This window comes from Antennarius striatus, chromosome 1 (assembly GCF_040054535.1).
Source record: "Antennarius striatus isolate MH-2024 chromosome 1, ASM4005453v1, whole genome shotgun sequence".
Taxonomy (NCBI): domain Eukaryota; kingdom Metazoa; phylum Chordata; class Actinopteri; order Lophiiformes; family Antennariidae; genus Antennarius; species Antennarius striatus.
Genome location: NC_090776.1, coordinates 17,829,386 through 17,855,750, shown reverse-complemented (window position 1 = coordinate 17,855,750; position 26,365 = coordinate 17,829,386). Strand labels below are relative to the sequence as shown.

Below are 26,365 nucleotides of genomic sequence, written 5' to 3'. Positions count from 1 at the left end.
TAGGATGTTGAACTGGAGGAGAAAGAAATTCTGGATGGAGGTAGAAGAAGTTAGAGAAATTTGTGGTTGGTGCAGATTTTAATGCATGTTGGGGATAGAAAAAAGAGGAGATGAAGTGATGAGTAGTTTAGCCTGCAGGAAGGGAATTTGGAGAGGCAGATGTAAGTAGACTTTGCATACAGGATGGATATGGCTATAGTGAACACCTTCTTCCAGAAGAGTTAGTAATCTTAGATGACCTACAAGAGCGGAGGTAGAAGAACACAAGTGGATTACTTTTTGTGCAGATGCTGTCATGTGAAGGAGGTCCCTGACTGTAATTTAATGGCAGGGCGAGTTTTGTTAGACAGCATATGGTGGTGGTGCGTGAGATGAAACTGGTGGTGGGGAAGAAGATTAAGAAGACAAAGACAGCACAGAACCATGTGGTGGAAGCTGTGATAGAAAGTGGGTTGTGGACAGGAGAGGCTCCTAGAATATTGGACCATTAAAGCAAGGTGATCAAAGAAACAGGTGTCTTCTGGTAAGAAAGTGGAGGAGAGTTAGCGATGGAACTCTAAAGTACAGGAAAGCATAAAAGAAAAGACGCTGACGAGAAAGAGGTGGGACACTGAACGGACCGAGGAGAGGAGACAAGAATACATTGAGATGTGACGTAAAGCCAAAGTGGAGGTGGCAAATGCCAAACATGAGGCATATGATGGTATGAATACCAGGTTGAACACTTCGGAAGGACAGAATGATCTCTATAGCTCGGCCAGACAGAGGGATCTACAGGGGAAGGACAGGCAGGAGGGTTAAGGTGGTTAAAGATGGATTTGTGTTAACTGGTACCAGCAGGGTACTGGGTAGATGAAAGTGATACTTGGAGAAGTTGATGAATGAGGAAAATGAGGGACTAGACAGAGTAGAAGATGCAAGTTAGGTGGACCAGGAAGTAGCAGTGATTAGCAAGTACGACGTTAGAATGGCACTAAAGAGGATGAAGAACGGCAATCAGTCCAGATGGCATGCCTTTGGAGGTATGGAAGCATCTAGGAGAGGTGGCTGAGTTTTTGACCAAGTTGTTAAACAGAATTCTAGAGGATTTGAAGATGCCCCATAAATGGAGGAATATTGTGCTTGTGTTTTTTTAAGAACAAGGTGATGTGCAGAGTTGTGGGAACTATAGAGGGCTAAGGCTGATGAGTCAGAACGAATTGTGGGAATGAGTAGTAGAGGCTAGACTCTGGACAGAAGGACCAGAGGACCACAGATGCATTGTCTGCCTTGAGAATGTTGATGGAAAAGTATAGAGAAGGTTAGAAGAAACTACATTGTGTCTTTGTAGATCAGGAAAAAGCCTATAGCAGGGTACCCAGGAAGGAACTATGGTATTGCATGACGAAGTCTGGAGTGGCAGGGAAATACTTAAAATAAGTTCAAGACATATACAAGGGCACAACCAGAGACTTGATGTACTCAGGTCAAATCTCATCCACCCAAGGTGCCCTACCACTGAGGAGCTTGGCAACCACATCGGTGACTTTAGCTGGGTTCAAGGCCTGTCTTTGTTGACGTGTCTCTGTAGCATCACATGGTAGTTGGGGACAGTACATTTGGATTGGCAGACTGGGGTGTGGTTCCCCTTTTCAAGAAAGGGGACCAGAGGTTGTGTTTCAACTGCAGGGGGATCACACTCCTCAGCCTCCTGGGAAAGTCTATTCAAGGGTACCGGAGAGGAGGATTAGACCAATGGTTTAACCTGATTCAAAGGAATCAATGCTGTTTTCATTCTACTCGCGGAACACTGGACCAGCTCTTTTCTTTTTCATCTTTTATTTTGACATGGTGGTGTTCTTAGCACTTAGTCATATCTGCCATTCTAAGGTTGGGAGATGTTAGCTCCTTTCTAATCAGCCACAAACACAATCCCTGCATGATCTAATCTGGAGTGTTCAGTCACAGTCATTCTATATTTCTCCCACCTCTTTGTCTTTCTGCCACTTTCACTTCTGCTTAAGAAACCCTTAAGCTTCTTAAAAATCTTCTGTTCTGCTACAACAAGTTTTTCATCTTAAGAGCTCTCTTACAGGGCTAAGATGCTTTGTGAATATCTTTATCTTTATTAGGAACTAGTCTTAAGTTTGACAGGACCTTCTTTGAAAACACCACAATTGTAATCTCATTGTGCAGATAATTGCTCTATCCTAGAGATTTTTATGAAAACTAGTCTGATGAAATAATGGTTGGTGCAAGAGACTATGCCAGAATTCACAGGTTCCATTAGAGAAAAATCAAGGTATAAGAAAAAAAGTTTTGATAAGGAAAAAAATGCACCCTAAAGTGGCAGTTCCCTCATATTTACATATTTTCAAGATGTGTTTCATGACACCATTATCCAATTCAACTTCATAGATGATGATGGGTGTGGTTTCATAGGAATATTGTTAATGCTCTTCTTTTATTATAGAACCCTTTCTCACAACATTCTAAACATTTTTGGTCAAAGTTAACAATATATTCCTCTTTCTCTCAAACCTCATGTTTTCTTTTTTCTCAAATCCATCCTGTTTATGTGAATCTTTCTCTGACCAAGGCCTCCTCTATGTTGTTTGTCTTTCCTCCATGTTCCTTCTTCCTCCCCTGAATTTACATGTATAATTTCAAAATTTTGTGTAATGATATTTTTCGCATTGGCTTGTTCGATTTGATATACAATTTCCAGTATTAAGACCTCTTACTCTTTTCCATCAGTACTTATTAAATGAATGTATTTGTAATTCTTTTGTTTGCATTTTGTGTGCTCTACATGTATATTTGAACACATGTCTGCGAAATGCAATGCCAGTATTTGTAATAAATATCCGTGCATATTGTGTTTGTGAGCCCACAATTACCTCTGTCGCTCTTTTCTCCTCTTTTTATGCTGTTTCTCTCTCCCCTCTCATTTCCTCTCCATCAGTAGTTAATCAACCTGAGGCATGTCCAATCATTTTGCATGTGCTCTGGGTGGGATCAGGTTAATCTCTGGAATGAGGATAACATAAACTAAGCATGACAGGGTTGAATCCACCTGAAGATAATTCCATTTCCATCTTCCCATATCAGTGAAGATGTCATATCGAATGATAGTGATACAGCCATGCTATTCAAACTTCATCTGCCCTTCATAGAACACATTTCAGGTGAAGTGAAGTTGAAAAACTCATCGTTCTTCAAAATAATTGTTCTCTTATTTTCTGTCCTATCTTTCAGTTCTACTGTAGTATCTCTTTGTGCCCCATGGTCTGTTTGATCTATTGGTGCCTACTCTAATTTACCTCCATCTGTTCTCTCTCTGTAGCCTTTGGTCAGAATGAATGTCATGACCCAGGAGTTCCTATCAATGGTCAACGATATGGTGACCAGTTTCAGCTTGGCAGCTCTGTGGCTTTTCGCTGTGATCAAGGATTCATTAGATCACAGGTAAGTATGAGATAGCTTTCTCTCTTAAATATTAAAAAGAAGATAGGATATGTCCTATGCTGATGCAGTTGTTGTATTTTTTTAATTTTTTAATTTTTTTTTTTTGGGGGGGCGGTGCCATGGATTCAGTATCTTCAGAAGACTAGTGCTTACTTGGCATCTCTATAATATACACAGATCCAAAATTTATGATAAGGGTACAAGCCCATGCCTGAAATCATGCAGTTACAAAGTGGTAATAAATGGAAGAATAAAGATGTTATCATTATGATATCAGCGTTATTGATGATATTCAAGTCATCTTCACAGTTATCTCTGCAAGATCACTGAACATTTGAAGCAGTGCACATGTAACCTGTGGAAGTGTTAATATTAATTATTTATTTATCATGACTTAACATGTTTGTCCCTTACGTTAAGCTGGTGACTATCTGTTGATGTTTTTTTTTTTAACACAGGAAACGAATGAAACGTTTTTTTCATATTTTTGAACTTATTTACTTTAGCCATTTGTTCCATATTCATACACATCCATGTGGTCCTTCAAATATGATATGAATAAACAATAATAATAAACAGGTACCTCTTCATCATTTATAAATGGAAATATTCCAAATATAAAATTGGATTTCATTGCACACTGCTTATGATTTATTTTTGACATTCAGTTTACTATTCACCACCCTTGGCCCCTTCCATTGCCTTGCTTGAAGCACATTATGTACAATGTCAGGTGGATGCAGTGTGTTGACCAAACTGCATATTTTTGAACCACTTTCACACATATCAGATTTAAGTTTTGTGCTGGATTAATATATTCATGTTACCAAATGTAGCTTCAAAGTACAAGTGGAAAATTTATTACACTACAATATGCAATGCTTTAAGATCCATGCGCTTTAGTGTAGTAATAGTTTGTTATTGATAATTAACTTTAAGTAATATGTGGCTTGTTATCAATCAGTAGGTAAATGCAAATTTAATGCATATGTACCAATATCAAACATACACTCTAGCAATATTCTCATGGAAATTCTATTCAATCTTAATTTAATACTCTTTCACAACTTACACAAATAAATTGTTTTTAAGAATTACAGTGCGCCCTTGTTCCTCGCAGTTAATGCGTTCCAGTAATTTAAACGTCTATGAACCCTCTCCATACTGATATTAAACCCCCGTCTATCTGTTTTACCTTTTCCCACACTCTTGTCCACTGTTTAAAGCATTTTTGTGTCTCACGTAAGTTCAAGACTCACGGAACAGAGCGCACTTCCGTATGCCATCAGCCAATAAAATGCGTGTACAGTGTCACGTGACTGCCTACCAAAAATCCACAATGAGGTTAAGTCGCAAGCAATGATGCGCAAATGCGCAAGGGCACCCTGTATATATTAGGTAGTGATAACGTACAGTCATAAAGGACTGAATGCTTTTCTAATTCTCACACTAATCAGTGACAACACTTGAGCTTAGCTTACATAGGCTACAATTATTAGCTATTGCATATTTTGATTAAATGCTATGCATTTCAATTTTATGGATTATTGTTTTGACTTTGATGAAACTAACTCAGCATGTGTTTTCTAATGTTTAATGCCACTCCTTGCCATAGCAATGGTAAATATTCATTTTAGCCTGATAGCTAGAAGTTAGACACCAATCGCAAAAGAAGACAAAGTAGAGGAGAGGGAGAGAGAGACAGGTGTGAGCCAAAGCCATTACCAAGAGGAGAAAGATGACTCCGTCAAGATAAGTGATGAATCTTTTTGACTGTGATACCGTAGCATACACGAGGGACTTGTTTAGACATGTCCACAATCCCAGAGAGGAAATGTTGCAGCCAGGAACTAATCCACCGCATTAGCCAGCTGCCACACTTCTCAGACTACAGTAACCCCTGTTCGATAACATGTACATAAAAACAAGAAACAATACCTTCATTTGAGCTGTCACCTTCAGGGCAGCCAGAATCCACCTCATGAAAACCCTCATCTGTCCAGTCGGTAGTGTTATTTGGATGAATTTTAATGAATATCTGAACACAACAACATATCGTTCTTGTTACTTCATTACAATTAAATCGTACACATTATACATGTTTGTAAAAGAGGAAATGGTAATATAAAGTAGGCCACTAAAAATGGATTAGATTATATAATGTGTACAGTATTTGAAGACACGAGAATTACGAGGGCAATAAAACTTATGTTAACTTATCTATGTTTACAAAGCAGTTTGTAAACATTGACCTAAAAGGACGTGACTGAAAGATGCCATATGGGATTTCTTGGACTGACAGTGTGTACTGATGGTCACTACATTGTGAGAAATTATAATCTGTATTAATACCCTATGGCACTTTACTATGGTTGACTAGTACACTCTTTAGAGTTAATAAATGCTAAATAATGTACATATGTTTTTACTATTCAGCCACAATTTACCTTATGAATTTTATGAATACAGACCAGGACACACATTTCTTATTACCACAAACATGGTGAAGTTATGAAAACGTAATACTTAATGAATCCAACACTGGCCAACATATCAGCCATCAGTGTTTTTGACTTATTCCTTAAACTGCATCACGTCAGCACCCGGTACTGTAGATACATTCATACCACTGATAGTTCATACAGTACTACATCGTACTTAAAAGTTATGCTTGCTTTTTCCATCATGTTTGAAATGATCATAATTCACGTACTCCTGCCATAAAGTGTTAATGCATTTCTAATATCTAGATTCATGTAACTGTATTGTCTTATTTTTATGCTTTCTGAATAATTGTAATCATACCTTATAAAAAAAATTACCTTAATATAATACATTCATATATGTATACATTAATACTGTATTTGCAGGGATCTGATCAGGTCACTTGCATCATCCAAGATGGAAATGTTGTTTGGTCTGCTGCTGTGCCTCGCTGTGAAGGTAAACATGCTGTACATGCAAAATATTTATGTTCAAGGATGATCAATCATTGAAACTGCACAATTTACAGGAATATGTGGTGACAAATCATCCAGCTACCTTGCTCGATCCGTTATTCTCAAGTGCGCTTTTCCACCTGGTGTCTAGATTTCCTCCTCTAATTGCTTTAGCCTCAAGCAACCCCAACCTGTTTGTACCTGTCTGTCTCACTCAACAATTTTATTTGGTGAGATTCACATTTAATTTCTGGGATTTTGGCTAAAACCCATTAAGGTAGATACAGTCATCGGGTGCATATTCTAATATGCATGGATATATCCATATTGTACATATCCTATAACATATTGAAATAACTACTGGAAATACTAAATGGTAAATACTGTATGTGTCTATTTCAACAAATTTTAAAAGAAAATGATAACAGTGGCCTCTGAGTACTTGCAGTCTTTTACAAATCCCTCCATCTTTCTTGTATTCTCTAAACAACTGTATCGAATATGGCCTGTTGTTAATAAGAATGATGGAAGCGACAATCTAATAAAATAGGGTTGTCACATTATTAAATATGGAGTCAGGGAAAATATATCTGTCCCGTTGGATAGGAAAGGATAGCTATGTGTTATTTCTGGAATAACTTTCCCTTGTTCATCTGATCCATGAATTTATTGCACCTGTTCCCAAAAACTTGAGTAAAGAAAAGCTTCCTTTTTTCTAATCAACTTGTTGAAAGTCTAGAATTATGATAGCAATTAAAATGGCAAAGTTATCACATACCTGAGAACTTAGGGAGAGTAAAGCACAAAATGATATATTACAAAATAGAGACAGATAATAAACCTATCATGAGCTCTTCATCCATGTACCGCTGCTGTATCCACCGTAGCGGGTCACGGGGAGCTGGAGCCTATCCCAGCCAGCATAGGGCGTGAGGCGGGGGACACTCCAGGCACGACGCCAGTGCACCGCGGAGCCACACACAAAGACATACAAACACGCACACACACACTCACTCCTACGGGCAATTTGGGACCGGCCAATCAACCTGAACGCATGCTTTTTGGAGGTCGGAGGAAGCTGGAGAACCCGGAGAGAACCCACGCAGACACGGGAAGAGCATGTGAATTCCGCACAGAGCGGGACTTGAACCCAGAGCCGCCGTGTTGTGAAGCCACACCGCTAACCACTGCGCCACCATGCCGCCCTATCATGAGCTTTTGTGGGTTGTTTTTTTTTTTTTTAATCAATCTTCTACATGTTAAGTAAGAGAAATAAGCATTATTTACATTTGCAGTGATGTATAGTGTTTATCTAATGTTTTTTTTTTTATTTGAGATCTCAATCCAACAAAAATTAATTTTCACCTTTTACTGTTCAAGAATTGAGATATAATGTATCAGCTGCTGATATTTGTCAGAGAAATGAGGAACCTTTTTTTTTGCATTATTTAATATGTAAATATATTTCATACTCCTTCTTAATTATCATGTCATACTTAATTCTTCCTTTTTCAAACATGAGCAGCTGAAATTGCTTACTGTGGCATACAGCTGGTACATTACATTTTGTGGAGGTGAAATGTTTATGTATGAAATCAGAAAAACGCATAAAGGATTACAGGGCTAAAATAAATTGAGCACATGATGAATTTGCTACATAAATGTAATACAAGCTTTGTGCTCATGCACACCACAGCTACCAAAAGTGATTAATGTTTCTGTCTTGCTGTGGATGTGTTTTTGTGTTTATTTCCCTGTAGCTCCATGTGGAGGCCACCTTACAGCTCCTACTGGGGTTCTGCTTTCTCCTGGCTGGCCGTCCTTTTATAAAGATTCTCTAAACTGCCAGTGGGTGATCGAAGCACAGCCGGACCATGCAGTGAAGATACATTTTGACAGGTTAGAGGTCTGAGAGTGTTAGTGTTGTGGAATGTCTTATTCAAGTTTTCAGGTTTATTGTCAGCAAATTACTCAGATTGTTGTCACAAAATCATCATACAATATGACACTGCTCATACTTCTTGTTTCGCAGCAAGGTTGTACTTTATAGTCTGTTATTTGGTCAGTTTTTCAGGTGTAAAAGAAATTACAGCATTAAATAATATTGGATTTCATGCAACTTACCAATGCTATAGCTTAAGCTGAATTATGTCTTTAAGAGAAGGGGTGTAAAAGCCAAGTTATCCCCATTTGACATGTGCAGGATTCATTTCTTGCGCTGCATATGAATGTTTCATTGCAAACAAGTTCAGTTGTCAACAACTGGTTAATATCTAACCAGTTGTCTGGTTAGATATTGGGTTGGGTGTTGTTGTTAATTCCCATTTCAATGATTTCTATCCCATCAGTCAGGCAACCTTAATTCCATTATATCCTTTTAATAATCATCAATAGCTGTATTTGAAAGTTAAGCTTATGCTCAGTAGCACAGTCTCAAAAGAAGTAATTTTAATGGCCCTGTAGTAGGTAATATGTCACTTGATCAACAAGCTAATTAATATTAATATGCAGCCAGACAAGAAAATCAATAAATACTTGAATATTATGGTCTATGGTGTTGCAAAAAAAAATTGCTACTGGTATACAATGTTAGATGTTAGTTTCATGGCATTGTCTTGTATTTGAGCCTGTAAACAAATGGTTTTTACTATGTATGTCAGGGCGATGTCCATATTTGTTTTTCAAGGTTCCAAACTGAGGTCAACTATGACACACTGGAAATCAGGGATGGCCCTTCCACCTCCTCTCCTCTGATCGGCGAATACCATGGCACCCAAGCACCTCATTTCCTGATTTCCACATCCAACGTCCTGTTCCTGTTGTTTACCACAGACAACAGCCGCTCTGCTGCAGGCTTCAGCATCAGATATGAAAGTAAGGCTGATTGACTGACTGATTGAAATGTTTTCTTTCAGTTGCTCATAAGCCACAGTATGCAATCACCTCATAGGTGCAACCAGTATACAGTCACACTCTTGACTCTTCTAGTATTTTGCTTGCTTTGATGTGATTTTTCAGGTGTGAAAATGGAGTCAGACTTTTGTCTTGATCCTGGAATCCCAGTGAATGGTCGTCGGCATGGTAACAACTTTTCCATTGGCTCCCGTGTGACATTTACGTGTGACCCAGGATACACACTGAGTGATCAGGAACCCATTGTTTGTGAGCAGAATCATCAGTGGAGCCATGCTCTTCCTAGCTGTGATGGTGAGAATCTTCCTTTCATTTAAGAAGTGTTGATGAAGATTCTCAGTGGCTATATGTTTTCTACCCAATTACAGACAAATGTGATATAATAAAGTGCGTTGCCTGGAAACACTTTCAGTTTCAGAAACAGAGTAAAGCACTACTAAGTCACATGCATGACTAGTGAAGTAATAATGTAATGGGAAGTTCCATTCCATTGCTACAAAATGCCAGTGACATAAAAATAAGCATCAGATTTTGTTAGACCTCAACCAATTATTTTAGATGTGATGGAATAAGAGAACATATCATAAGATGGGAATCGACAAAAGACAATGAATGGAATGGGATTCAAAAGGATTGGACAAAATAGGATGTGATTCCATAGGATAGATAACAGAGAGAATAGGTTAGGTTGGGATTCATTGGGAGAAAAGGGATGGGATAAAATAGAAGGAGATACAAAAGTTTATTTGTCATTTGACAACGAAATTTCAAAGGCCAGATGGAGTGTTGGTAAAGAGCCGCTGCACCCCGGGCGCGCTGCCATTACGGTCCAACATGACCTAATATTACCTAGATGCATGTTTTTTCGTGATAATGGGGGGAAACTGGAGAACCTGTAGGAAACCCTTTTGGACAAGGAGAGAACATGCAAACTCTTCACAGAAAGGCCATGTTGGAAAAGATGGGGTTCGAACCCTTGACCTTCTTGCTGTGATGCAGCAGTGCTAACCGCTACGCCACCGTGCCTTCCTACATCCCATACAGTAGATGGAATAGAATATCATATGATAAAATAGGACAATATAGCCTTTAAAAGGATTAAGGAAAATAGGAAGAATGGAATGTGAGAGGAAAGGGTATGAGAAGATGAAATGAGACAGGATAGAAGATTATGGAGTAAGACGACATTACATATGATAGACAAAAGAGTTCACTATATATTAGGTTTGGAGAAGAGATGCTAGAATAACATATGACGAGAAAGGACAGGACAGGGAGATGAGATGAGATGACATGAGATGACAGAAGAGGGAGATGGCATAGGGTAGGTAATGTGAAGCAAGGATCAATGAAAAGGCGATGGAATAGGATAAGATAGGAAAGGAAAGGAAAGGAAAGGAAAGGAAAGGAAAGGAAAGGAAAGGAAAATCAAGGATAGGTGAAAAGGGAATGAGACAAGATAGGATACGATTAGAAATGATAGAATAATTGAAGTGGGGATAAATTATAGAAAAGAGGTGCTAGGAGAAAGGAGGTGGGATTTATGTCTAGATAGTGAGGATAAGTTGATACAAGAGACAAGTCTGATCACAGTTGCATTGCCCCGTGGGAATTAGGTTTCCCAGTTTTTGGCAAGCCACCTGTTGAGTTCATCTGTGTAAAAAATAAGTTCAATAGCTGACATAAATCATCTTATGCCATTAGGGCTTATTCCTTGTCATAATCGAATCTAAGTATCTGGTTTAAGCATCACCCCACATCTAATACAATGATAAACACATAAATAAAATCACTAAACAACATTGCATTAAATATTTCAAGAGTTATATCTACCACGATTTGCATTTAATTTAAAATTACACTGTCCCTGGATGTGACAGCACCCAGGGCAGTGGCAGAACGGGAGGCTGACGCAGGTGTTCAGATCAGTTACTGCTTTCAGGTTTAGGAGGGAAAAAAATGCTTTTCCCGTTCCTCTTTTATTTCACAATGTGTCTCTGGCAATTTTAGTATTAACTCCACAATCTGCCCCTACTCCAAAGTACTATTATCACAATAGCCAAAGTTTGATATCTTGCCTCAGTGAAATCATGATGGTCAACAAGCACTACAGAATAGACGCTCACTAAACTCTGAGAAGGCCATTCTATTTAGTATTTGCCCACTGTTCATGTTATCATGGGAGATGAATGCCCAGTTCCTGATTCAATCAGGAGATTGAGAAAAATCCAATCTGAAAACCAGAGTCAGGCCATATACGCTTGGGAGTGAGCTCATGCTGAGGCCATCTATCTCACAGAATCCACCACACAACAAAAACAGTTTTAAATGGCCACTGTGGTATTTCAATTTTCAGCCATGCATGCCATCTTAACATATAGCTGTTACATGACAATATTTGCAATGTCACAGTGAGATTTTAAATTATAGTCCTGTGCATGCATTGTCATAACTTGCTTTTAGGGGAGTTCATAGGACTACAATTCTGGTAAATATGAACTGGCACAACATTTTGGTTGCTCACTCTTTTCTGACTTTCTCATGTCTTGCATACTGTATTGACTAATATTGTTGATTAATATTTGAATATCAATTTATTAGTCTTATTTGTATGTTTGGAGCTTTGGGAGGATGCTGGACAAATCTTAATATACACATGTGAAATATACACAAGAGAAGTCTTTTAAATTTTAAGCTTAATGTTACGGGTCCCAGGGTATGGTGCTCCAGCAACAAAGTACAAATCTGTAAAACACAGATGAAATGAAGCAGCAATGAAGATATGGATCCCTCAGTTTGTCATTCAGGTTACTTCTGCATTTAAACAATCCACAATAAAACAATGCATTACATTCCTCTGGCTGTCAGTTTCCATTTCAGTCCATTTTAACTGTTTAAGTGCGATAAACATCCAAAAATCTGTTAATCCAAAACACATCATATAATACATTCACGCCTGCATAAGTTTCATACTTAAAGCAACATTTGAATACACTCTATATCACTTATGTAGAAGTGTAACAGGGCTACTATAAAGATATAGTGCAGGTCAGTCCTATTCAAATGCATTTCTAACATGCAATTCCTTATGTGATAATTCTGGACATATACACTTATTTAATTGTCGCTTCCACACCAAGAGAATTGTAAATTAATTTCAATGTGTCACCATTTGACTATAATCAGATATCACCATAACACTTTGCCTTTCAGCTAAACGTCTACAGTATCTAATCTGTTTGTCTTGATCTTTATAAAGCCCTTACTACCTTATAGGTCAGATACATCTCCAAACAAATAATACAGAAAATTGGCTGCTCTTTTAAGTGTCACTGAGAATATTGAAGGCTCTGTGACATTTTAAAGATTGCCTTTTGTGTGAAGACAACAAATGATCAGAAGTCACCAAAGTCATTGTATTCCTTGTAGCAAAAAATGTCATGTCATCCTGTAGGAGGGAGATAAGTGATGAAAATACATGGACACAGTGAAGAGTAGGCTTAATGTAGCTGACTTTGGGTATACTTTCTTCTTTTATTTACTTCTACCCTCCCTGACAAATGAACCATATCTTTTTTTTTTTCATTCATCATTCAGTCTGATATCTGAACATTGATTACTTCCACAAATAGATTTGTCTGTCAAAGTTTTGTTAGAATCATAAATAATCCTCATTTTCACCTCATTTTTCTCTTCTACACAGATTCCTACATGGCTGATACGTTCTCACAAAAACACACAATGACAGTCTATTACATATCTCCTCTTACGAATATCTGTCATACACACTGATGTATCCACTCCAACACAATAGATGTTGATATGATGCACACAGCTACCCAAATACTCAACTTTTAGTCAGTGTCCTACTTTTTGCTCAATCCTAGTTGGGGTGTGAAAAAACAGAAGTCCAGTCCTTTTGAAATATGATACAGAATGAGATGAGGGAAAGTCATTGATAGACAGCTATAAATAGATGAAAAAGTAGGAACTAACAGTGGAATAGGTGTCATTTCACACACACAAACACACACACACACACACACACACACACACACACACACACACACACACACACACACACACACACACACACACACACACACACACACACAAACAGCTGTGACATTTGTCTTCAAATGTCAATAATAAATAATAATCTTACACAACATCACCAGATGAATAATCACAGTTTTTTCTGAGCAAAAAGGGCAGTTTTGTCAATCACTTTTTAAAATTTATCTCTCTCAATTCTACAATTGCTTGAAATTCAGGGCAGGTTTGGGAAAATTCTAAACATGCTTGTTTTTTTCATGCTTGAATGGGTTGCATGAGTATGAAAAAAAAGAAGAAGGATCTTTAGAGAAACAGCTAGGGTATGATGTAATTCAATAATCATCCAAATGACTAGCACTGTGCCATTGGCATGCTAGAGGCAGGGCAGTCTACCTGACAAGTTGCCGGGGTGGTGATCACACATAACAAACCAAAAGCAGGAGTGATGTATCCAGCTGCTGCACTACCAGCATTGAAGATTTGGAATAGGTCTACATATCACTACAAGAAAAACAGCCTCATACCATTGCTGCCTTAACAAGAAACCCAGCATAAGGATCGAAATGTTGTCACAGTTGTGGAAGCAATGCCAGCAATGAGTACCAGCCTAAACCCCACGGAAAACCTGTAATGTTGGTTATGGAATAAAGAGCCTCCACAGTTTCAACACAGAGCAGATCTGATGTAAGAGTCCATTGGAAGATTACTGCTGTAATCTATTACCAACGATTGGATTCTGCAGTTTTGTCACCTGACAGATTTATGTTGCTTACTTTTTTGTTCTTTTGTTAATTTTGTTGTTTTTGTTACTGATTAAGCAATAAGAATACCATTAAAACTTAATAAGGAACACATATATGGACTGTAACTTTCATACAAAACAAACTACCAAAACAATCTTGCAAATAAACAAAGTGTTGCATTTTGTAATTCCTTTGGTGTATATACATATATTTACATCTTCAGCAATCAGACAGGAGGAACATTAACAGTCAATTTAGTTGGACGTGTTGGTTCAATATCTGAGAAAAACACTCATGTTTTATTTATTTCTATACCAGCCAGACACCTTGAAGCACTTTCAATAAATTAAATTTAACTGAATTGAGCTGAATAGAATTGAAAGGGATGTAGGCACAGTGGGACCAAAACAAAGAATCGATATATTATCTTACTTCAACAGTCTTGAAAGCACTGCATGCAGCTTTTTATCTCCACTACATTAGTGCAGCATTTTCCAATGTGCTCCATTCAAAATAAATTTGTCCTGTTCCATATCAGTGGTCTGGGTCTGTGTGGTGGCTTGGTGTCAGATGACATACATACAGATCCCTCACACTGAACAAATCACTCTCACTTGGTCACATTTGTCCTGCTCTGTTCCTTGTTGTTTGTACACTCAGTGTATCTCTTGACTGTTATCTATGTAAATTTCTATCCGTCACTGTCAGTTCAGGCAAGATTACAAAAAAGGTTTTCATCAACGTGGCTATAATTGATATTCTTACCATAACCTGCATTAAATGGCAATGTGAATGAGCAATCCGTATTGATTACCTTCCATTGAATACCATCTAAATCAATTTGGCTTTCTGTATCTCTGAGTTTCAGCATCGAGTCGAGATGGCCAAACTGCAGTTTTATTATTCTGGTTCACTCACACTACTTACATAGATTAATTCTGATTTCAGATGACAGTTATTGTCAGCTAAAAACCCATTGTTCATTACTTGCTCAGCACCAAATGGCAAACAGACACAGTAAAACGATAGCTGGTCAGCACAGTGGAACATTTTTTTCACCTAAAGAGCCAAGTAGTTCCCTCAGCAGATGATAGTTTTATGATTGAATAAAGTTGCATTCTTCAGGTGGGAGGAAACAGGACAACAATGAATAACAGTGCCCAGTTAGTGTTGAATGTTTGAAATAATTATTTTCTTTCAAGGTAGAAGATGATAATATGTCAGTGATAATTTGCTTCTGGTGCTCCCAGTGATGACACTGAAGTTTATGTAACAGTCTCATTTCTTTGACATACAATGTCCTTGAAAACATTTTTTCTCCATATCATGGAAAAAAACTTTAGGCTCCTAAAAACTGTACGTTGTTTCCTTTAAATTCGTGATGAAACATCTGATTATGTGCTGATGTATGATTTGAAAGCAATTATGTATTACTGCAAACTAATGAAAAATATATTTAAAAGCTTCCTTTTCTAAAAGGGCAATTAAGTCTCTTATCATACTTGCTTACTATCTGACACTAATGAAAAAATGTCACTAAAATAGACACTGTATCTCAACGTATTAAATCTGCTTTCTTAAATGTTTATAAAAAAAATATTACAGTATATTGAAATAGTGACCTTCCATCTCATAATGTATTTCAGGTGGAATGGAAAATACACAACTCAAGCTATTTTTGCATGTAGTGTTCACAAAGGACAGGCTTTCCTCATCAAAAATTACTTTGATATAATTTCAGAAGTAAATCAGTAGACCATCTGATATTGGCAGACTGTACCGAACTACTGTCATTTACGCATTACACATGTCTTTGCAAAGACATTATTTAAAACTTTTTTTTTAAAATTATGTGCTGAATTGATCCCCAAAGGGAAATTAGTGGCACACACACACACACATATATATTATATATATATATATATATATATATATATATATATATATATATATATGTGTGTGTGTACAGACCCCAAACACACACACACACACACACACACACACAAGGGGTGTGCAGGGGAGGTAGAGTGGTGGACAGCTACTGCTTTGGTGCGCCCAAAAGAGCAACTTGTAAGGGGGATGGCGCCTTGCTCAAGTGCTCGACAGTGCTCCGCAGGTGAGCTGACACATCCCACTGTCAGCTCACACTCCAGGTGTTTTTGGGCGGGAGCAGGAATTGAAACGCCGATATTAAAACATTGGACAACCCGTTCTACAACTGAGCCACCTCTCCCCAATATTAGGGTTGCAAAACAGTAATCGTGGGGTAGGATGTATAAGTTAATTAGAATTAAAAGAATAATTTGAAGTTCTGATATGTCATTGTTTTGAAAACATTGTTTTGAAAACATTATTTTGACACCGTATCATTATTTTTGCAATGATGATTGAGGTACTATTTGTTATTTTGAGCATTTTTTTCTAAAGAATGACACTTTTTCTGGTGAAAATGGGCTTCCACACAAATTCCATGTTTGGATGAATCCAATTTTACGACCAAGTGTACATTATCAACATCAAACCTGGTTTAGAGTTCACTGTCACAAATCATGTCATCCTCAAGCTTCATTTGACACTGAAAACTGTTTTTCGTCAAGCATATATAGACTGAAAAAATCCTGAGGATTCTAGCTCTTTGCAAAAATTGTTTAATTCTATTCACTTTACAAACAATGGAATACAAGAGCAATCTAATCTGGCTTTACCTTTAACATGTCTTTACTTTTAGTAGGAAACTTTGTACAAGGTTTGTTCAATGACAAGATAGAGATTTTTATCATTTATTTTTTAACATTTTTTCACCTTTCTCTGTATCTCATTTTCTCTATAGCCCTTTGTGGAGGCTATGTCTTTGGGAAAACAGGGACAATTCTGTCCCCCGGCTTTCCTGACTTCTATCCCAACTCCCTTAACTGTACATGGACAATAGAAGTGTCTCATGGGAAAGGTAAATGTACAAATACACTGACAAAAGCATTATTATTAGTTACCTACCTATTCCTATTAGTTATCTACCAATTTATCTCTCTGTGTGTGTTTGTGTGTATATATATATATATATATATATATATAACACACACGTAACTGTATATTCGCTTATGGTTTATCCCTGGATTTCTAGGAGTCCATCTGGTTTTCCACACTTTTCATCTGGAGGAGAACCATGATTACCTTTCCATTATAGAAGACGGCAATTTTCATGTTCCAATAGTTCGACTCACAGGCTCGGTTCTGCCTCCGAGCGTAAAAGCAGGCCTCTTTGGAAACTTCACTGCTCAGCTACGATTCATATCGGATTTTTCAATGAGCTACGAAGGCTTCAACATAACTTTCTCAGGTAAGGACACTGGAACATAAACCGTTGGAATAGGCAGTTCTTTGTAAACAGACCTATAGGCTGCATTTTGTACAGTTTTATTCGTATGTGTTAAATGAAATAATATTCTGTTTACAAAGGAAAAGCTTTCAAATTAAGTTCTATGTCTCTTAATTATGCTTATGGGGCGGCAGTGTCTCAGTGGTAGAGTGGGCAGTAGAGCGGGTTGTCCAATGTTCCAAGATCGGCGGTTCGATTCCCGCTGGGTGGAAATAAAAAAAGCACCCGGAGTGTGAGCTGACAGTGGCAGGTGTTAGCTCACCTCCGTAGCACTGCCAAAGCGCCCTTGAGCAAGGCCCCATTCCCCTCACAAGGTGCTCATTTGGGCACTCCACAAAGGGTCTGCCCACCACTCTACCTCCCATTGCATGTGTAGTGGTTTGTACTTTGCATTCTGTTTCTTTTTTAGTTTTCTTCAAATAATGAGTCCACTCTTGTGTTATCAACCTCCAGCCATTTGTTCTGGCAACACACAAACCATGTGCCAATGGCGATCACAATCTTCATCAAACTACCTCTCTCAGCCGCGGTCATTACCAACTCGCAGAATTAACATATAATCAATTGGCGGAGGAGTCATTATCAATGAACAAACAAAAATAAAAAAGTTTTCCCGACTAAACTAATTAATACTGGTGGTGGATGGCTACATACCTGGCAACACACAAACCATGTGCGAATGGCGATCACAATCTTCATCAAACTACCTATTGGGGGAAAAGACAACATAAATTTAAACTGTCGCGGTGAAGTACAACGTTAGTCAAGACCTTACGACTGCCACCGCTATTTGTCTAGCCCCCAACAAAGAAGACCATACCTACCCACTACGGACACGTACCTCTCTCAGCCGCGGTCATTACCGACTGAGGAGTGTTCTCCAGGTATTCAGCACACCACCACCAGAGTACCATAGGAGGAGCTCTAACAACTTATCAATGAGAAGTAGAAACAACCAACTCCGCTACACATGCTTACAGGCCCTCTTGTGTGTGGTTGTGTGTATTACAGGGGCTTGTTCACACTAATATGCATGTGTTTGATTGACTAAAAAAATAGAGTGTGCATTCTTAATTTCTCTTCGGGAAATAAAAGATTTAAAAATAATTATAATCAAGGGTACTTTCGATAAAATAATGAAAATAATGATGTCAGACCACCTAATCTACTCCTTGCTTGACATTCCTGAATGATTTCATAGACAAGCTCACCAAAGCAACTATACGACACTGTATCAGAGAAGGATGATGGTACAATATGTCTAACCTTCATATCTGAAGTCTTATCTATTATTGTATGAAAAAATTCCAATTAAATATTTATTACCAGTTAGTAATAGTTTAGCTTTTTCAAATTAACATGCTATTTATTATGGTATGTTATATTAATATACTTTGGCAAGAAAACATCCAAATTGATTAACAAGAGAAAATAATACATACGTGCTTATATGCTTGCATGCATGCATTCATACGTACATACACACATACATACATGCATTCACTACATTTACGTGAGCTATTGGTTTTTCTTCATCTAGCCACTGTAAAAGCATTTTTTTAATTTTTTGTAAACAAATATTTTTGTAGAAAAATATTTAAGCAAAAATCTGTTCCTAATTTTTTTTAACCATAAATTTCAACACATTTCATGTGCAGATTGACACTCTTTCATTTTTTTTAGTACTATAATTGCTCAACTATGCTATTTATCTCTTCTGTGTGTATAGAATATGACTTGGAGCCATGTGAGGATCCTGGTGTACCTGCATTCAGCAGGAGGACGGGATTCAGATTTGGAGTTGGTGATTCACTGGCCTTCTCTTGTTTCCATGGCTACCGACTTGAGGGAGATAGCAAGATCACCTGTCTAGGAGGAGGCAGGCGAGTCTGGAGCAACGTACTACCACGGTGCATCGGTAAGAAAGTAGACAGAGTGACTTAGTGACTCTCTGTGCCTTATCACAAGTCCACCACAACCATGCACTATCATTGTAGGGCAAAGTGCCCAGTAGAAACATGTAGCCATCGGCTCTGTTGAAGGTGAGTGGTTTGCAAATTTTGATGAAGTCTGTTGAAGGCAACACTAAAAAAAACAGAATAATTGAATAGCGCTGAGCATTTATCGATTTTTTTTTTTTTTTTGCATGAATTGCCCATCCCTAAAATGAATAACACAACAGATACAGTTTACTCTGTCCATCCTATTTTGTCAAACTTTCCAACCATGTCCCCCAAAATCACATTGACTTACCACCAGATCTGATGATACAACCACAGTTGATCAACTTCTGGCTTAAAGTGGACTTGTTCCAAATAGACTTATGAACCACTTTATTGTTTAACAGGCCATTTCTTATTACTGTTCACATCACAGACCATCACAGAAGGCCAGCAGGCAGACAACTTTCTTTCCCAATAACCCCAATATGGACTTCTCCATTGTTGAGATGTTGTAACCCGTTCCAGAATCGAAAAAAGCTTGCATTCAAAGTGTTCTCATAGACACCCAATCACATGAAGACAACCCTCTTGCTCTTTTGTTGGAGCTCCAACACAGTGGTGTTCAGCAAGGGGCTTATGCTAACCCCGTATTTATCCATTGTCTCTCACCCAGAAAAGGAGAGAGACCTCTCCAGGATTTTTCTGGTTGACCAGTGCTATATATACTCCTATGCCCAAATATAGTTATTTGATGCCTTTCACACCAGCTCTGATTCCACCCCCTTCAAACAGGCGATAACTGTAATGCTCAAGTTTTTGTAGTGTTGACAGTACAGTATAATTTTTGTTACTTGAAAGGGTGTGTTGCTTTTTTTTTTATCTGCCAGGGTTTGGGAGTGAGTATCTGACTGGTGGGTTAGGGTTACATTTTAAACCACCCAGAAAAAATGGAAAATAAAAATGCCATAATAGTATATTATCTGTTAGATCAGGCCTGACTCAGCAGAAACTTGGCAAAAGCAGACAGCATCACTCACTCTGTTCAACTGTTGTCCTTTGTGTCTGCCTCTGTCTGCCTCTGTGTCTGCCTCTGATGGTGGATGATTATAGCGTTTGCTGAAAAGTGCTAATATGGTGTCTTTATTGCTTCCCTTTTCCATATTTTTATCTTTCTTTGTTTGCGTAAGCCTCTTGGCAGTCTTTGTTCAGATGGATGACTCTTATTTTGTGTTCTTGGTCTTCAGAACCTTTTACTCTTCACTATTCTTTACTCTCTTTGTAATGCTGTCTTTTCTTTGAAGATATTCATGGTGTTCTGTGAAAACTTTCCTTAAAGCAATATTACATTTTCAGGAGAGTTTTTGTCAGATTAATTCTGATAGGACAATCCCTACATCTTGAAGCACCATCTTGATGTGCTCATTACTATTTTTCTTGCCTGTTTCCCATACAATTATAATAGCTCGAAGTGTATCTTATTTGAATTCCCAAACCATTTCTCATTATATATATATATATATATATATATGTCACTTAGTGACAAACCTTCACTAAGTGTCCCAGCTGTCCACAGTAGTAGAAACCTGCCATCCTTTTATCAGTGGAGATGCTCCTCAATGCGCAGGTGGGTCCGACCCGGCTGCATGGGTTCCTCCGTGGGGTGGTTGGTGGGAACCAAGCTGGCTGCCGGTGGATGAATGTTACTTGGCCGATCCTGGGAGTCGTGTGGCGATGAGCAAGCCCAAAGTCGTCCCTGTTCCTGGTTCCGTTCGGCGTGTCTCTTGTCAATCTTGATGGCCAAAGCTATGAGAGAATCTAAATTCTTGGGCAGATCGATAGAAATTAACTGGTCCTTTATAGCTTCAGAAAGACCTTGAACAAAAGCATCCATCCAAGCCGCTGGATTCCACTCACTCTCTGAGGCGAGGGTTCGGAAGTCTATAGCATAGTCTGAAACCTTGCAGTTGCCTTGCCTCAATTTAAGCAGTGACCGGGCGGCTTCCCTGCCCTGTGAAGTGTGTTGGAACACCTGTTCAAGGGCTCTCGTGAAGCTGGGGAGAGAAGAGAAGGTTGCCAACCTGTGGTTCCACTCGGCGGTGGCCCACGTCTCTGCCCGTCCAGTGAGATGGGAAATGATAAACACAACCTTGGCTCAGTCTCTGGGGAAAGCCGAAGCCTGCAGTTCAAAATGTAGTTCACAGTGAGTTAAAAATGGTCTAATGTCACATTGATTCCCCCAAGAATCGCTCCGCACGGGAGAGCTGGAGGCAGGAAGAAGCGGCACTGGTCGGTGACTGAGAGTCGGAGGCAAGACCCGGAAGAGTGGTTGGGTTACAAACCGCCACAGCAGGTGCCTCTCGAGGCAGGTGACTAAGTAATTGACTAACCTGTGAGCCCAACGATGTCATGATTGAGTCCTGGCGAGTCGCCAGTTCTCTCAGAGTGGTGCATAGGGATGTAAGATGCTCCCGCTGTTGAGCCAGCTTTTCTCCCTGTAGTCGAAGGGCGTTACAGACCTGATCAGAGTCGGCTGAGTCCATAATGGCCAATTCGTTCTGTCGTGAACGTTGCGCAGGGAGGCAGGATTCAAGTCCACAACACTGAGCGGTAAAATCAGAGAACAACGTTTATTCCAGGCGAGGTTCGGTACACAGGTAAGGCAGTCAATCCAGGCAGAGGTTATCCAAGGCAGTAGGCAAAAAGGCAAGGTCAAAATACAAGCAAGGTTCAAACACGATAACGAGAACAAGAGCAATGAAACAAGGCAGGAACGTGAACAATGAACTACAACGAACTGGCGACGAGACAAGACACAAAGGGTAAATATATGCAGGACCGATGGGGAGTGATTGGAAACAGGTGCGGGAAACACAATCAGGGATCAGGTGCGCGCAGACAGGGAGGGGGCAGGGCAGACAGGAACCTGGAACAGAGACAGGGGTGAGTGATCACAAAATAAAACAGGAAGACAAGGCATGAAACAGGGGAAAAAACACTAAACAAACAGGATCATGGCAATATATATATATATATATATATATAAGTGTGTGTTGTTATTCAGGATATGTAGTTTTCATTCTGGTCTTCTCTGTCAGTTCAAATTAGTCCTCTCCACTCTTTTTACAAAAGCCAAAACAATATGTTCCGAGTCCTCAAAGATATTTGGGGAAAATGTGAAATAATCCTAACTGTTTCGGCTGTTTACTCTCTTGTTGCAGCGGAATGCGGAGCCTCGTCACAAGGACCAGAAGGTGTTCTCCTTTCTCCTAACTTCCCCTCCAACTATGATAACAACCACGAGTGCATCTACCGTATTACAACTGAAAAGGGCAAAGGAATCAGGCTAAAAGCTGAAAGCTTTTCATTGCAAGATGGAGACTATCTTAAGGTCTGCAAACACACACATGCACACACGCACGCACACACACAAACACACACACACACACACACACACACACACACACACACACACACACACACAAGGCATGCAGGTGAGGGGGAAGTAGAGCGACAGGCAGCTCCTTCATGGTACGCCTCCAGTTATCAACTTGTAAAGTGGATGGCGCCTTGCTCAAGGACGCCTTGGCAGTGCTTGTGAGGTGAGCTGACACCTCCCCCTGTCAGCTCACACTCCAAAGTGACTGGGCGGGAGCGGGAATTGAACCTCTGATCTTGAAGCATTGGACAGCGGTGGAGCGGGCTCTACCACCCGCTCTACCGCTGAGCCACTGCCGCGCCCCGAAATCTTTCAAAATTAAAGTACACATATTCTGTAGCCAATAACTTACTTTAATCTCAAAAAAATCCTAGCTCTTTCTGGTAGACATTACTGCAGGTATAAGACCTTTATTATCATAAATTTAAGAATATTCAACCTCAATCTTAACAAGCATGTCAAGTTACATAAATATATCAAGAGTTTCTGAATTGAATTCTTATTTTAGTGAGTTTTCCATCCTATAATCACCCCCTCTCCTTAACTGGCCATAACTATTAGTTGTGTAAACCTCTGTTCCCTTCATGCAACATTTGTTAAAATAGGGTGTCAGGGATTGTTTGGTCTTTAATTACAGATGGTGTGCATGAAAATCACCAGAGTAGAAACATGTGCAGGGTCTGTGCAGTTAAGCTGTATTAGTGTTGTTTACCCTGTAGCTGTTATTTGTGTTTAAAATTATTGTGAGAGGCAGTGACATCCCTGCAGGGGGTTTTCACCCTTGTTTTCTATTTGTACTGTTGGTATTCTTGCTGCAGGGACCATCCATGGCTGAGTAAACGCATGGGAAAGAGAGGCTGATAAAGATCAATTCTGCCTCTGTATGGACCCACAAAATTATACTGTTGTTGTATTTGATGCTTGTTTTTTAATCCATTTTTTATTTTAGTACAGTGTGTAATAACGTTAAAATGAAATAAACTACAGTGTGCCCTCGTTCCTCGCGGGTAATGCATTACCGGAACCACACGCGATTAACGAATTCTGCGATAGAATGTAGAACTATTTATCTTATTATTTACGGTAATTTAAACGTTTATTAACCCTCCCCATACTGATACCACCTTCTATCTGTACTACCTTTTCCCACACTCTTATCCACTGTTTAAAGCATTTTTGTGTCTTGGAACATAGCGCACTTCTGGATGCCATCAGCCAATAGAATGTGCGTACGGTATCATGTGACTGCCTGCCAAAAATCCGTGATGAGGTGAAGTTGTGAGCGTTGATGCGCGAATGTGCGAGGGCACACTGTATACAGAAAAAAGCTATATAGAAATCAATATTGTACAGGTAGTATCATGACAGGTTGTTCAATCTGTAAGTATTCCTGCAGTTGATGGAAGCCCCTAGAAATTTGAACTTTGAGATGTCAAAACATCCACTCTTAAAGGAAGTTTTTACATTTTCTTAACGTATGTATAAAAACCAATGGATATCTGACCTACAATAAATTGCAATTATTGTCAAGGCTTATAATTCCCTACAAGAACTCTTCTAGTTACATTATTCCACTTCAGTTTCAGCTAGTAGTAGCTGTGTGGGCTGTTTGATAGTCTTGATGCTGTCCCACACACTGTCTACAGCTTTTTCCATTAACAATCTTTCTTGGTGGTATTAGGCCTGAGGGCATGGTTAAGCTGGCACGAGGTTTAAATGTATTACCAGTATTAGGCCTAGAGCATTTACTGAGCCTGTCATTTACTGAGGATTGCATTAGCAGGGCTTTCCTTGACTCAGATATCTATGACATCATTGTAAAGTTGAATAGGTGTTAATGGAAAGTCTAAATCCTTTCAAAGTAAAGTGGCATCACTGTGGTCAATAAGCATGTATAAATATTGATGATATCCTGCAATGCCTTGATTTGTCAACAAATCCAAAAGGAGAAGCAGATTGAGTTTTCTTTTACTTGATTTTTTAACAGGTATTGCCTCACATTACACTCCCTTCTGGTCATCATGTTACCGTCTCTGAAATTCATCAAAAGTCTTTAACTTTTTAATATTGGGTAGCAAAATTGTGCTCCTTTACATATTGTGATTGTTTTCTTCTGCATTTGACATCATCTATCTTTGTAATAGATTCATCATTTATCAGAAAATTTAAAAAAAATCAGAATATAGATCACAATAGTTAATGAGGACCCACTGAATGCTACCAGAGCAATCAAAAAGTAAAGGGAGACATCAGACTGATTTTAAGTATTGTGCTTGCTGTTCAACAAAGGGCATACAACAATAATACAATTTGCTTTGATATCCAATGGTTGGGGCTGTTAGTCACTTCAAAAAGTTTTTTTTTTTTTAAATGAAGATAGAAACTGCTGAATTGGTTTGCCATCTCTCCCTCACAATGGACAAATCAACTGTCACAAAGCAGTCATGCTGAGTGACTTACATACTATACAGTGTAAAATACCTTGATGGTAATGGTAGTGCTTGTGCCTGTTTTGTTTTTTTTCTAGAACTTGTAATTGACTTCTCTGTGAGTTACTAAGCATGTAAGGACAGCAGAGTTGGTTAAAATTTTAAAATCTGAAATATTGTTTTTTGTTCTCCAGAAGGGTTTCACTGATTTTTATTTGAGGCTTGAGAAATTGGCTTTAGTAACTCATTAAAAAAGTGTGAAGGTCAAAGCTAAATGATGGACAAAAGTGTATTAAACCATGTTCATAAAGAGTATTATAAAGGTTGACTGTTAGTGAGGTAGTGAAGTTTATGTCCCAAGTTGAAGTCAGGAGATCTGCAGCAGCCTATCCCAAGGAGAATTGTCTACGGTACTACCACTATAAGAGACACATCACAACAACGAACAGTCTACACCTAGATTGCTATCCCAATTTACTGTGTGTAATTACCTGAACCAGGGTGTTTATGACATAAAATACACAGCAAGGTTAACATTAGCTCCATAATATCCTTTCATGCTGGGAAATGGAGGGAAATCTGTCTATATTACTGTCAAGGTATATGTATGTTTTACTAGCAGGAACCACAATAAAACAATAATAAAAGACTTCATACCAAACATATGAAAAGAATAAATAGCTACCTTATTCTATGGAGCAAGATATATAGTAAATAAAAATGGTAAAATGCTCATTGGTTGATAGGCTTTAACCCACTGAATGTATAGCATACTTTTTGTATACCCCACCTTTCTTTTTCTTGGTGATTGTCGTTTTGTGTTTGGCATTTATTGGCTCTGGCTAAGTAGTACGTCTCCTTTTGTGATGTAATACTTTCCTCTCTTTCAGTCAGAGTTTCACTCAGAATTTTTGCCGTTTTCTGTGTCATTCCTGCTGTTTGGACTCTCTGCTCAAAAGTATGAAAATTGTTGGAACAGTTATGACACTAAAATAATGTTAACTGGGAAGTCCATGTATAGTAATATCTTCCCTAACATAGCAGATGCCTTATGCCATATTTTTCACGTGACTCCTTCTGGCA

The 26,365-nt window shown here is 38.7% G+C and overlaps 1 protein-coding gene across 1 annotated transcript in view; it reads left to right on the top strand.

The window, feature by feature from the left end:
- Nucleotides 1–26,365, top strand: part of csmd1a (CUB and Sushi multiple domains 1a) — a 452,056-nt gene that overhangs the window by 307,485 nt on the left and 118,206 nt on the right. Inside the window, exons 16-24 of the mRNA XM_068328424.1 lie at nucleotides 3,326–3,447; nucleotides 6,318–6,390; nucleotides 8,147–8,285; nucleotides 9,073–9,260; nucleotides 9,405–9,593; nucleotides 16,929–17,045; nucleotides 17,220–17,435; nucleotides 19,204–19,392; nucleotides 22,636–22,805. Coding sequence (XP_068184525.1) covers nucleotides 3,326–3,447; nucleotides 6,318–6,390; nucleotides 8,147–8,285; nucleotides 9,073–9,260; nucleotides 9,405–9,593; nucleotides 16,929–17,045; nucleotides 17,220–17,435; nucleotides 19,204–19,392; nucleotides 22,636–22,805 — 1,403 coding nt within the window. The remainder of the gene's footprint in view (nucleotides 1–3,325; nucleotides 3,448–6,317; nucleotides 6,391–8,146; nucleotides 8,286–9,072; nucleotides 9,261–9,404; nucleotides 9,594–16,928; nucleotides 17,046–17,219; nucleotides 17,436–19,203; nucleotides 19,393–22,635; nucleotides 22,806–26,365) is intronic.